The sequence below is a fragment of the Colius striatus genome, chromosome Z, assembly GCF_028858725.1.
Source record: "Colius striatus isolate bColStr4 chromosome Z, bColStr4.1.hap1, whole genome shotgun sequence".
Taxonomy (NCBI): Eukaryota; Metazoa; Chordata; class Aves; order Coliiformes; family Coliidae; genus Colius; species Colius striatus.
The window spans coordinates 86,801,790-86,813,866 of NC_084790.1; the positions used below are offsets into that span (position 1 = coordinate 86,801,790).

Consider the following 12,077-nt stretch of genomic DNA (forward strand, 5'->3'; position numbering starts at 1 on the left):
GTTGTTAAGTTGTAAGCAGCTGGCTTTTGACTGGGAAGAGTGAAATATAATCCTGCAAAAAGAAAAGGAAGTAACATGTTTGAGCACATTCGCTTTGATTTGCGTTTGGTACACCCGACGTTCCTTCGAAGTCTCTGTGCCCAAACACACGTGTGCATGTGAAGATGTGAGTCCAGCGTGCGCAGGAGACACACGATGGAAGTGGGTGTGTACAAGTAAATTCAGGTGAAGCCATTTTGTTCCTGTATTGTATTTACATGCATTTGCATTTGCAGTAGCGATGATGAATTACCCTTGTGAAGCTACAGCAGCCTGATGCTGGGAATGCACCGTGTTGCATACTAGGTACAAACACACTGATAAACCCTAGGGAGAAATCTACTTATTACTGCAGTTATGCGGGGTCCTGTGAACGTCAGCAAGCTGAAGGGCTGGAGCACAGGCTGGTAACTGCACTTCTCTCTATGCTGCTACGGCTAATACAGTTTCTCTTGCTTTCGCTGCAAGCCTGATTGGCATCAGCAACACAAAAACAAACAGTGTCCTGGAGAATGGCATCAACTCCCAAAGGATATTCATTATAATGAGTGGGTTTTTTTTAAAGTGATTAGAAATCCAAACATAGCTGCTTCTTCAAAAAAGGAAGCTCATGTGCCTTTACTGACAGCTGGAAAGATTTTAAATGTTTAAGCCTCAAATTTTATGCTTTAAAAGGGGAGGAAAAAAAAAACACCAAACCAGAAATTGAAAGCAGTGTTTTCCCTGAAGGTTGTGCTTTAAATAGGTTGAGTGGGGAAGCAAGAGAATCTCTGATCAACTTAGCTAAGGTATCCTCCAGGAAAATGGGTTTAGGATGCTTAGTTTCTGATTACCGCATTGAACAGATGGAAGCTGTTATACATATTAGATGGTGATATAGTTTAGCTTCAGTTCTAAATTAGTGCTTTAAGAGCATGACAAGCTAGGCTGCTATCATATTGTAATTTATACAGAAAAGTGATTGGGGAAATAAGTGAACAAAATGGGATGAGTAAGAAGTATCCTGACTTTGTAAAACATACATCTTTAAATGTCAAAGGAAATTGCTAAAGTGACCCAAATGTAAAGCATTTTTCAAGCTTGACAGTGGAATTAGGGACCTTTAAGTAGCACTAAGTGCAGTACTCTCTGGATAGAAGACGTGGATGCTCAAGCCATCGCTTAGAAACACGGCGAAGGACCCAGAGCAGATGTGGCTTCCCTGGAGGAGATGTCACACCAGGCAGTTACACAGAACTTTAGCTTCCATTTGCTGGCAGCCCAGTTGTCTGTGAGGGAAGAGAGTCAGAAGTGCAGCAACAGAAAATCTGGTTTCATGGATGTGTTTACTGAGGAACTGTCCTTCTGCGTGTCAAGTGGTATTCTCTGAGGCTGGATGACATCCACAGTTCATGTGTCTGAGCACAACATTTGCTTACAAGTACCTAATGTTTTCCTCAGCTGAGAGAAAAGCAATGACCTATTGGTGCAGTTGAGAGGGGGACTGGAAAAATGCCTCACTTGGGATGAACAACTTATATGGCATTTCAATTAGGAGAATAGGATCTCAAGGTTGCTTCTCTGAAGTAGTTCTGACCTCACATTCAAGCTCAGAAGATACAGAAGTAAAGGTATTGATCCAGAACTGCAAGGAAATGGCCTGTCAAAGAAAGAAACAAATGTGAGATACATGTTTCAGTATGAATTTTACTGCTGGGCATCTGAGTGCTGAGACACTGAAAATGAGCAGAGCCACGCAGAGACTGGATGTCCTGAAGAACTGATGGATTCAGATGTTTGAATGGACTTTAGGTTTGGCAGAAGTCCTTACTGTGGAAAATGTGCTTCATCAGAAAGAGAACCCAAAAAAAATCTTTTGTTTGAGGGGAAAAAAAAAAAACCCCAGTCAATTTCTAACATTTTTAACTTTAGGATGTGACAACGTGACACAAATTGTGAAATTCAGAGCTGTTTCAGAACAAGAAAAATGGGCTCTTTTTTTCCCAGAAAATGTTTGAAAGAAGAGCTAATCAAAATGGTAATTAAAAATGCTTTACACAGAAAGCTGGAGGAACAAAAAAACCCACAACTCTGCATCTTCAAAAAAAAAAAAAAAGCTGTGTTTGTGAAATGTCAATATTCAAAGAACAGTTCAAAAAAAGAGTCGTTCTCCTCAGCTTCCTTTCAGAGATTTAATTCGCAAGGTACAGGATGTTGAACTGCCTTTTGCTTTTTTCTTACTCACAAGAAGTGGTGGTTTAGCTCAGAAATGTGTGAATTGTGTGTTGTTTTGGGTTTATTTTTTTTTTAAATAAATAATATGAAATGTTTAAATACAGTATTTTTAACCTAAACAGCTGCCTAGAGGTATCTGTGCTGCTGCTGAAACCCCTGTTTTGTGTCAGATGTACAAACTGTCATTGGAAGGCAGTCGTTCCTTTGAATGCTCTGATCTCTCCTCTGCTGCCTGAGAATTGCTGCTTTTAGGAAGTTTGAGGAATTGTGGTATCTCTACGTTATCCAGCTTCTCATTTCAAGGCATTAAACTGTTACTTTATCTTTGGGTCTCGTAAGCAATGCTTCTGTCGTTTGTTTTTCAAACAGCGCTGTTGAGGAATAGCTGCTCAAGTAACTTTTTGGGGAATGGAGTTGGGGGTAAATGTCAACTTAACCTGACTTACAGTGGCACTGCTGCTGCAGTCTGTTTCCTCTTTTTGTGAGTAGAGACTTCTCAGTGAATTTTCTCCAACCGCTTAGGCAAGAGCCGTGCTTTGCAATTTTAAGGAGATGAATGCAAAGGGCTTCTAAAGTTTCCGGGTGTTTCAAACTGGTGTTGTACTAATCAGGCTTCCCTGAAGGTGCAGCAAGTTTTCAGACTACTCTGAGACATTTATAAAGATTCATCTGAAAGCACATAAAGTTCCAAGGGTGCACATATGGCGCTGGGTATTGAAAAGTGTTAATTCTTCTTTTTACTACCTTTTCCAAGGTTTACAGTGGGAATGCTTCACAACCGAGAAGCGTCTTTTGTTGGAGTTTACATCATTTTATATTATTCCATCTTTTTTCTGCTCTGTCCTTGTTGCCTTCCATATGAGCTTTCATCTATTATATTGCAAGCCTTTTTATTGGGGAAAAATAGTGACTTGTCTCTTTCTGCTCTCAAAAAGACAAGTTACTGTGCGGCTCCTCTGAAGAGACTTGTGATATGGTAGTTACTGGGTAAACTCGAACAAAAGGCATTTACTCATCTAACCTTTGCAGTAAAGTTAGGTTTATAGAAGGCAAATAGAATGTAAGGGATTAGTTACCGCTCAAAGTAATGATTTTTACCTGGGAATACCTCTAAAGAAAATATTCCATTCTATCGTTTCTTGTTTGAAATGTTGGTGTGTTATTGAAAGCAGCTTCAAAGCAAGAGATGCACGTCCAAGTGTTAAAATTCCCTTCTTGTTCTCATGGGAAAGAGGGAGATTATTGCCAGAATGCATTGTTAACTTTATTTAAGTATTTAACTAGCTTGTGAGCACAAAGACAACACATGCAATCAGCTGTCAGGGTCCTGCTGAACTTGTAAATAGACCAGGGAAGAAAAAACGTTGCCATCCTGAAAATTCTTTTGCAGGTCTTTTGTTTGTTTGTTTTTCTGCATCGCTTTAAGTCTCTTGCACCCTTATGCTAAAGGTGGGAAACGATAGGAGATACTGTTTGTAACATAGACTGAGGCTTATCAGTGCTCATCGAAGGGAAAGATGTAGCTCAGAAAAGAAATTGCATGTGAGCTCTGCATGTAACTCTGGGGCACCAGATTGGCCTTTTTTTTGTGTGCAGGTATTTTAGTTGAAACTCAAACTTACATCTGCCTCTCTTTTTTTTCCCCTATTTGTTTTTTGAATCTCAGAATCTCAGGTTCCAGACCAGCCAAGTTCTCTTCATGTCAGACCCTTGACCACGAGTATCGTCATGAGTTGGACTCCGCCGCTGAACCCGAACATCGTGGTCCGTGGGTACATCATTGGCTATGGCGTGGGCAGCCCCTACGCTGAGACCGTGCGGGTGGACAGCAAACAGCGCTACTATTCCATCGAAAATTTGGGTGAGTCGTTCTTCTCCTTCGTTTTGTCTCATGGAGGGAGTTTCCTCCCAGGTTATGCTTATTTTGTAGGTTTATTTTCAGACCTTCACTGTTGCTTCCATTATATGTTGCTTTAGAGTTATAGAATCATAGAATGATAGGGGTGGGAAGGGCCCTGCAGAGCTCATCCAGCTTAACTCCCTGCTAAAGCATCTTCCCCTTGCTCAGGGGGCACAGGAATGTGTCCAGGTGGGTTTGGAAACCTCCTGAGAAGACGCCTCCACACCCTCCCTGGGCAGCCTGGGCCAGGGCTCCCTCACCTCAGCACCAAAGGAGCTTCTCCTCCTGTTCCAGTGTCATTGCCTGTGTGCCAGCCTGTGCCCATCACCCCTTATCCTGGCAGTGGACGCTACAGAAAAAAAGTTCTGCCTCATCCTTTTGACATATACCTTTTAAATACCTCTAAGTGTTAGTGAGCTCTCCCCTTAGTCTTCTCTACCCTGTTTCCTCTTTCCATTTTATGTTTGGTCTTACCTTCAAAGCTCTGGACACTCTAAAATATGTCAAATTTCTCTGATAAAATACATATTATGTTCGGTAGATTTTGTACAGCTCCTGATACTGACTCCCACTTGAGCAGAGCTGTACCCATGGATATTAGCCCTCAGGATGTCTCCCACATGTTGGAATTTAATGATAATGGCAAAAAAATCCTATTTTGTGTCTATCAAAATTGTGCCTAGAGAGAGGTGGTTTATTCATTATTCATGGCACAGCCTCCGTGACGGTTCATCTAAATTCTCGGCATGGTATGCAGGGACCTGGTTCCTTCCAGTGGTGATGGACTCTTAGCACTGGGAAAAAAGGTTCAAAGTTTAAAGGAAGTAAAAAAAAAATAATGATTCCCTTGTCATTTTCTCTTTAGCACTTTTATTCCACGTAAAAAGGGTAAACTTTCTGCTCAGCAACCTGGGAACGATCTGATATTACAGGAAGATTCATCAACTTTGTGCATTAAGGGTGCACAGCTAGACTAATTATCTTGATTCTACAAGATGAAAACCCTCCGATAATGGGGATACTTTTCTTTGGAATTGGTATTTTATAGCACCGTGAATCTGCACTATCCAACATCTTTTTCTTTGGGGGAAACCTGGAGAGCAGAATAAACTGTTTTTACATCTTCTCTACGTCCAGATGTATACTTCATGACAGAGGTATTTGCAAAGAGCCATGCATAAACACTCCTAAATACTCAGTGGGTTCTACTAAAAAAGGCAGGTTCAATAATGTTTTGTGAGAGTGTGAAGTTATTATGCAAAATGGAAAGATGTCTGACTGGACTAAGGAGACGTCTTGTGGAATATAAAGATGAAAGCTATTACTAATGAATGCGTGTGTCTAATAACCAATGGTCAGGATTATATGCAAAGTTGGGGGGATTTTTTAATACCAAAAGGGATTTATATTCTCCCAAGCCTATTTTAAGTTGTTTCATATCTTTAATGAGTTTTCAGTTGAATCTTTCACCATTGTTGACGCAGAAGTACTAGAAAAGAAAATTACATGGACAGAGTTATCTAGGCTTTGGCAAGAGCTGAGGAGGAGGTGCCTATACAGCTCAATTTTACAGAGTTCTCAATGGTCAGTCCTTACTAAAAGTGTCTTGATTAATGACTGGAGAAGTGTTTTGGGGGTTGGGAAGCTTTTCTATTCGTTTTCCTTCATGTTTTAAATGACCAGTGAATATATTTGTTCATAAGGACCTCTCATAACCACTACCATCAGGTGGAAGATCATAGAATCACAGAATGGTAGGGCTTGGAAGGGACCTTTAGAGAGATACACTAGGCACAACTAACAGATACAAAAGCTTTCCCATAGGGTACCACACATGGTATTTGTGGAAAGCTGATGGTGTACTTCACTATTAGAACTGTTTCTGTGGTTTTTTCTTGCCTCTGCTGACAGGCAGAAGTACACACAAAGTCCAACAAGTCAGGGGGAACGTTTCACCAGTATATTTCGATTACAGAAGTAGCACTTGGGCACGTAGAAAACGTCAAGAAGCTGTTGAGATCATCAAATCTCTAGTTCCAAATCATTCAGACACTGAAATCAGGGTTGAGTTGTTTGTTTTTTCTGAACATCCTGCAACAGACTGGGGTTCCGTGAAAGTCATCAATGTAATGGAACGTGTCTTTTCATTGCACATGTTTTTTGTTTGTTTGCAAATATCCAAGACATGAGCAGTGTTAACTTGACCAGCATCTTCCAGATAAGCCTCGTGCATCTGACCTCTGAGTACGGATACGGGCAGCTGGTCACAGACTCTGATGTGAACACGTTAAATTCAACTTCTCTGAACATTCAAATGTCCAACTTTGAAAAATCAATTTCCTTGAATAATCGTGCTAATTAAATGCCATCATTTAAATATCCACAGAAAATTAACTCCAGGGGGATGTGACCAAGGGCCCAGAGAAAGCTTTTAAAAAATTAGAGCAGTTGCCAACGCTTTCTACATAATTCACCTTCTCTGTTAGAAACCATTACCAAAAAAACACGCGAGATGATGAGGCAGAATTCTTCTCCTAATAAAAATGCTGCTTCCAATAAAGTTACGAATTAAAATGTGCTGCTGGCAGGAATGAGGGGAAAAAGTATTTCTGAGTTGTTACGTGGACTCGTCCCACCTGTTGTAAAATCTCCTGTGAAACCTGTGCACACAGTGTGTACGTTATCTTCAAGGTACTATGTGGAAGCAACAATGGAGTCTGATACCTAAATAAATGATGAACTTCAGTGATTTTTTTTTCCTCTCCCCAAGAAAGACCTCATCCCTTTTGATCCTTGTGGCTTTCAGCATTTGCTTTCTCTTGGCTCCCCGGCTCTCCTTTGTCTTGTTAGACACAGACTGTAGCGAGGTCACCCCACCTCTCTTCAATCCTCTCTCTGATGTATCTTAGCTGAAAAATTGGGGGTTTGCAGCTTCCTGAGGTTCACTGCAGCTCTTCTTTTTGTTGTTCCTTTGTGTGCTATTTTCAAGCACGCTGCAAACCTCTGTATCATTTAGATTCTGGAGCTATAGGTACTTTCATTAAAGAGCAATCATATTTGTTTGACATCAGTTCCCTTTCAGAAATCCTGCCTGACTCTCCCTTACAGTCATTGTGTTCTCACAGAGATGCCCAGAACCCGATAATCCAGGTCTGTGTCAGGCATTGTCTTTCTACTGTAAACTTGTGCTATAGTCCTGAGAGTAATGATGGTGAAGAATCTCTCAGTTAAAACCAGCATCAGGACAGGTTGAAGAGAGTTGCAAAACACTGTGTATCTTTTTTCCTGTGGACAATTTTCTTCTCTCTGTGTTCAGACATGGACAAAAGCACCTCTTGGATGTCTTTCCAAAAACCTTACAATTGAGGGATTGAGAAGAGGGATGCAAGTAGGTATTGAAAGCTGAAGCTGATACCTGGCAGTTAGGCTCACTGGTTTTATTCCCTTCCCAGTGTCTGTGACATGGTTGCCCTGCAAATTCCTGCTTTCGTGATGGCCCTTTGTCTGGCAGCTCCTGCTGTAGATGTGAGATAGGGTTGCTGTAGCAATTCCTGATGGTTGGACCTGCAAGGCTGAAGTTCCTCGTGCTGGGACTTGTGGGGTTTTATTCCTCCTCCCCTATGAGGTTTCTGCAGCAACAGTTTGCTGTTGGCCAGCTACATGCACAGCCCATGGATACAGAGGGTTGGTTACCATTGTTATAAAATACCTGGAAATACAGTAATTTGTTGTAACTTGTACTTTCATGCAAAAAAAACTACCCCATATATTTGTAAAATCTACTCCTAAATGACTTCCTACTGTCCTAACACAAAGTGGAGGCAGTCAGAAACAAAGCATAATCCAAGCTTTAAGCTCAGGACTGTTTCTCTGCTCTGCTGTTGCGTTCTAGAGAAGATGGCAGCATCATGGTGTGTCAGTGATTAGTGGTGAAACCTTTGTTACCAGATGGAAGTAATGAACTCTCTGACCTGCTCTCTATACTGTTTATTTCTTTTATCCAACTTCAGATATTTAAGTCACCTGAGATTGAGCCATATCAGCCCACATTACTTTTTGAGACCGTCAAGCAGGAAAGGACAAAGGCAGGGATAGTTCAGCTTCTTCAACAGCTCCATCACCTGACCTTTTCTCTATTGACTGGAGTGGATGCCCATGATGGTAACTTGGTCATGGTGTGCATTGTTACACATCAGGATTCACCCTTCTTAACATGGAGCTCCAAAGGAACTCCTTATGATGGAGCTTATGATGGAGTTCCAAAGGTCTTTGCACCTTCAATCTGCTGCTGCTGCCTGACTAAAAAGGCTTTCTGTGTACTACTTACTGATTTTGGATGGGAGTCAGAAGTCAAAGTCTCTTCAGAAATGCTATTAGACACTTCACCTTCATAATCCCAAATGCCTTTAAAACTCTGCTTGAAAGTACAAGGCTTGGAAGGGTGGTCTCCTTAGTAGATCAGCCACAGGGGAAAGATGGAGACCGACATGCTTACAGATTGACCTGCTTTTTAATTCCTTGTCTCTTGATAATGGAAGCGTAACACTAATATGCACAACTCGTATGACAGCTTTGCATCAGGTACTTAATTGATTACTTCCTTCAAGCAAAACTTCTTTAACGCTTGTCTCAGCCTGTATCTAAGCTGTTACAGCATTTGTCTGGGTAGTACCCATCAGCTATGGAATAAATCATTTCAACTACATGAAGAAAAGTACTCAGTCTTAATAATAGTGATGGAGAACTTTATTCTCTGTGATGATTATCTTGACTATAACTATATAGGGGTAACACTTGTACTCTGGAATGAATTAAATAGGGTGATTTTTTCATGACTGAGTGGTCATATTGCTTTAGAGACACTTTCCACGGGTGTAGAAGAACATGAGAATATCCAGAGACTTCAGCTTTGTCCGTGAGGAACTTGTTGTATTTTCTCTCTTGCAGTGCATGAAAAATATTTGATGTCAGCCTCATAAATTTCAGGAACAAGTATCCCCTGCTCTCATTCAACCTTTCCAGTGACAGAAATTGGTGCTTGACTGACTCTCAAGTGAATAATTCTAAATAAGGGGACGCACTTCTAGTGAGCCACTTCATTTAATTTTCTCTGGTTTTAGCACTTTTTTTTATTATTCTTTGCTTGTGATTACAAATGGCAAGGTTATTGGCTGATTAATGGTGGTTTTAGCAATATTGGAAAATTCACAGCTGCCAATTCTGATCTTTTACACATAGGAAGTAACGATTTCTGTACTGATCCAACTCAGAAGGCATTAAGCATAGTAATGAACTGACTGGGCTCATCTCCACGGAGCTTTGTATTAAAGCTTACTCATTAAATAAAAGTTTAAAAGAAAAGGGAAGAAGCATGCCAAGGAGATTTCCATTTACTGATTCTGCAAACATAAACCTCAAAATATCTGAAACACACCACACTAGCTGGAGTAATTTGCATAAAACTTGTGCATCGGCTTAATTAATGTGTTGGAGAAAGTGGGATGTGGTATGTTACAGTGTGTTAACATTATTATCTCATTCTGGGATATTTTTATAGCTCATTCTAGGATATTTTAGTAACATGCTGGATTAAAGGAAATAGGTAAGAGACTGAGATGAGAAGGATGGTAAACTGGGCATAAGGAGACCCAGAGGATGACCATGAGCTTCCCAGTGCTGGATGGCAAAGTTTCTGCCTTTGCTCTATGTTACTGACATCCCAGCAGCAAAAAGGCTTTAAAAAAGCATTTGGATAGTAAGAATAGAACAATCCTGCAAGCTGATGAGGAGGTGTTTGCACCACATGAGAGGAAGCAGAGAGATGCAGATCTGAAAACCTGAGACTCAGTTTTAAGCTGATCAGAACAGGTATTTCCTTTGGCATTTGTAATGGTTTCTCCATCTGTAAAATGCCCTCAGTCTTTCCAAGGAAAGGTGTATATAAAAATTACTATTTTATAGATATTCAATCCACTTGAAATAGGATGGGCAAGCTGTACCAGACTCCAGGGTCTTACAGAAATGTGCAGTCTCTTCTTCAGAGAACATCCCTTCCTCACCCTTGCGTATGTGAGAAAGGAAGAACAAAGTTTAGAGAGAGTTTTTAAGTACAGTTGCCTTTATGTGACCTAAGAAAAGCTGCATTCATCTCCCCGAGTGTGTTGGAATATGTATGCACCCTCTTGAAAGAGTCTGATTGGGAAGCTGGAGTGCACATCTCGGGATATTATTTTCATGTCTCTTTTTAACTTGAACCTTTGATCCTCCTGGCCCAGCAGTGAAAGCAAAGTGCATAATACACAGCAAAATCGAGCAAAGATTTTTCAAGGATGCTCCCTCTTGTCCCAGAAAGCCTGAAGCTACACACATCTGAAAATGTTGAGCCCCAAAGAGGAAAAAAAGGTCTAATGAATGAGAGCAATTTCTGCTTAATCAGTAGTTTGGAGAATTAGAGTGATTTAACAGCTCACGTTGGTAAGTCATTTTGTAGGTGGAGGGTCTATGGTCTCTCCTGCTCTATATGGACTGGTGCAAGGGGCTCTATATGGCACGGTGAAGGATCAGCAGCCAGCATAGTCTTATGCTCGTGCTCCTTGATGCAAGTGTTACCTCTCAGGCTTTGCAGAAGCATTTTGGAGAGCAGATGTTAAACTTTACAGATTCCTGTGTGATTCAAGGAACAGAACTTGCAAATCAACAGCTGCAAGTGGCAAGAAAGGACAATGGAGCTTTTCTACCCGAATTTACATCATAACAAACGTACCAGTAGGAATACAAAGGGTTCCATGACATTCACCTTCATCTTAACTGAGGATCACATTAAATTTGACCCTTATACATAGATGAAGCAAAAAACCCTCTTTGTTTTATTGCAGGGAGAAAGAAGTTTCTTCATTTTCTTTAATCTTTGTAGATGACAGTTGTGGATTATAATAAAGACATGGAAGGGAACAAAAAAGCTTTCTAATGTGGTTTTGGGTTGTTTTCTCCCTTTTGCATTTTTAATACAAAATGAATCAGCAAAAATCTAAAAAAAAGAGAGTAAAAGTTTATGCATCTCGCTGTTTCCCTCATAGATGACATTAAAGCACAACACTAACAAGTAAAGGCACTTCAGCACTCCAGGGACTGTTCGTTTTCTTTCCTGCCTTTGAAAACTGACTGTCATTTAAAGAATGCTGCTATTTCTACAAATACCTCGTGCAGCAGTTTGCTCTCAGTTCTCCCTGACTTTGCTTTCTTAAAGAGTACGGTGAAATGGCTGCCAAGCAAAGGGTCAGTTTGTGATCCATGCATTATTTACATGACAAACAGACCTTGCAGCACTTCCCCAGATCGGACAGTGTGTGGATTTTAAGAAAATTTGAGCCTGCCCTTATACCTGTGTGTAGGAATAGGCTCATACTCTTCACTCTGGCTGACTTTCTGTAAGGCTCCATTCTCCAGCTGCAAAAAATAGCTCAACAGGCTTCCCTAACAAAATGTTTAGGATCTGTTGACAACAAATGGAATGGAAGAACTAAATACTTCCCTTTCTGTGTTGGTAAGGAACAGAATGCCTAAGAAGAACCCTTAATCCCAAATTATGACATAGATCATAGAGATAGCCAAGAATATTCCTTTTCTTTACATTCATTAATCAAACTAAAACAAAAGAGGAAAGAAGAAGGAAGCTTTGTTGCAAGGCTTAGTTTCCAGGGAACAGGACAGATCCAACACTGTGCTTTGGCTTCTGGAGTATCGTTGATCTTTCAGTCACAGATGCCAAGGAGATCAAGACAGCTATGTGACCCAGGCTTATAGATGCACAGTGCTTTGGATCAAAGACTTGTTTTTTAGCCAAGGAAAACACAACCTCTACCTGCCTCTTTCATTGTTATTTTTGTGTACGAGTGCCTGAAGAAAACTTGCCCACACACAAGTT

At 40.7% G+C, this 12,077-nt stretch overlaps 1 protein-coding gene across 1 annotated transcript in view; it reads left to right on the plus strand.

Annotated features, from left to right (window-relative positions):
* DCC (DCC netrin 1 receptor) overlaps positions 1-12,077 on the plus strand; it is a 550,939-nt gene that overhangs the window by 453,009 nt on the left and 85,853 nt on the right. Inside the window, exon 17 of the mRNA XM_062018865.1 lies at positions 3,920-4,114. Coding sequence (XP_061874849.1) covers positions 3,920-4,114 — 195 coding nt within the window. The remainder of the gene's footprint in view (positions 1-3,919; positions 4,115-12,077) is intronic.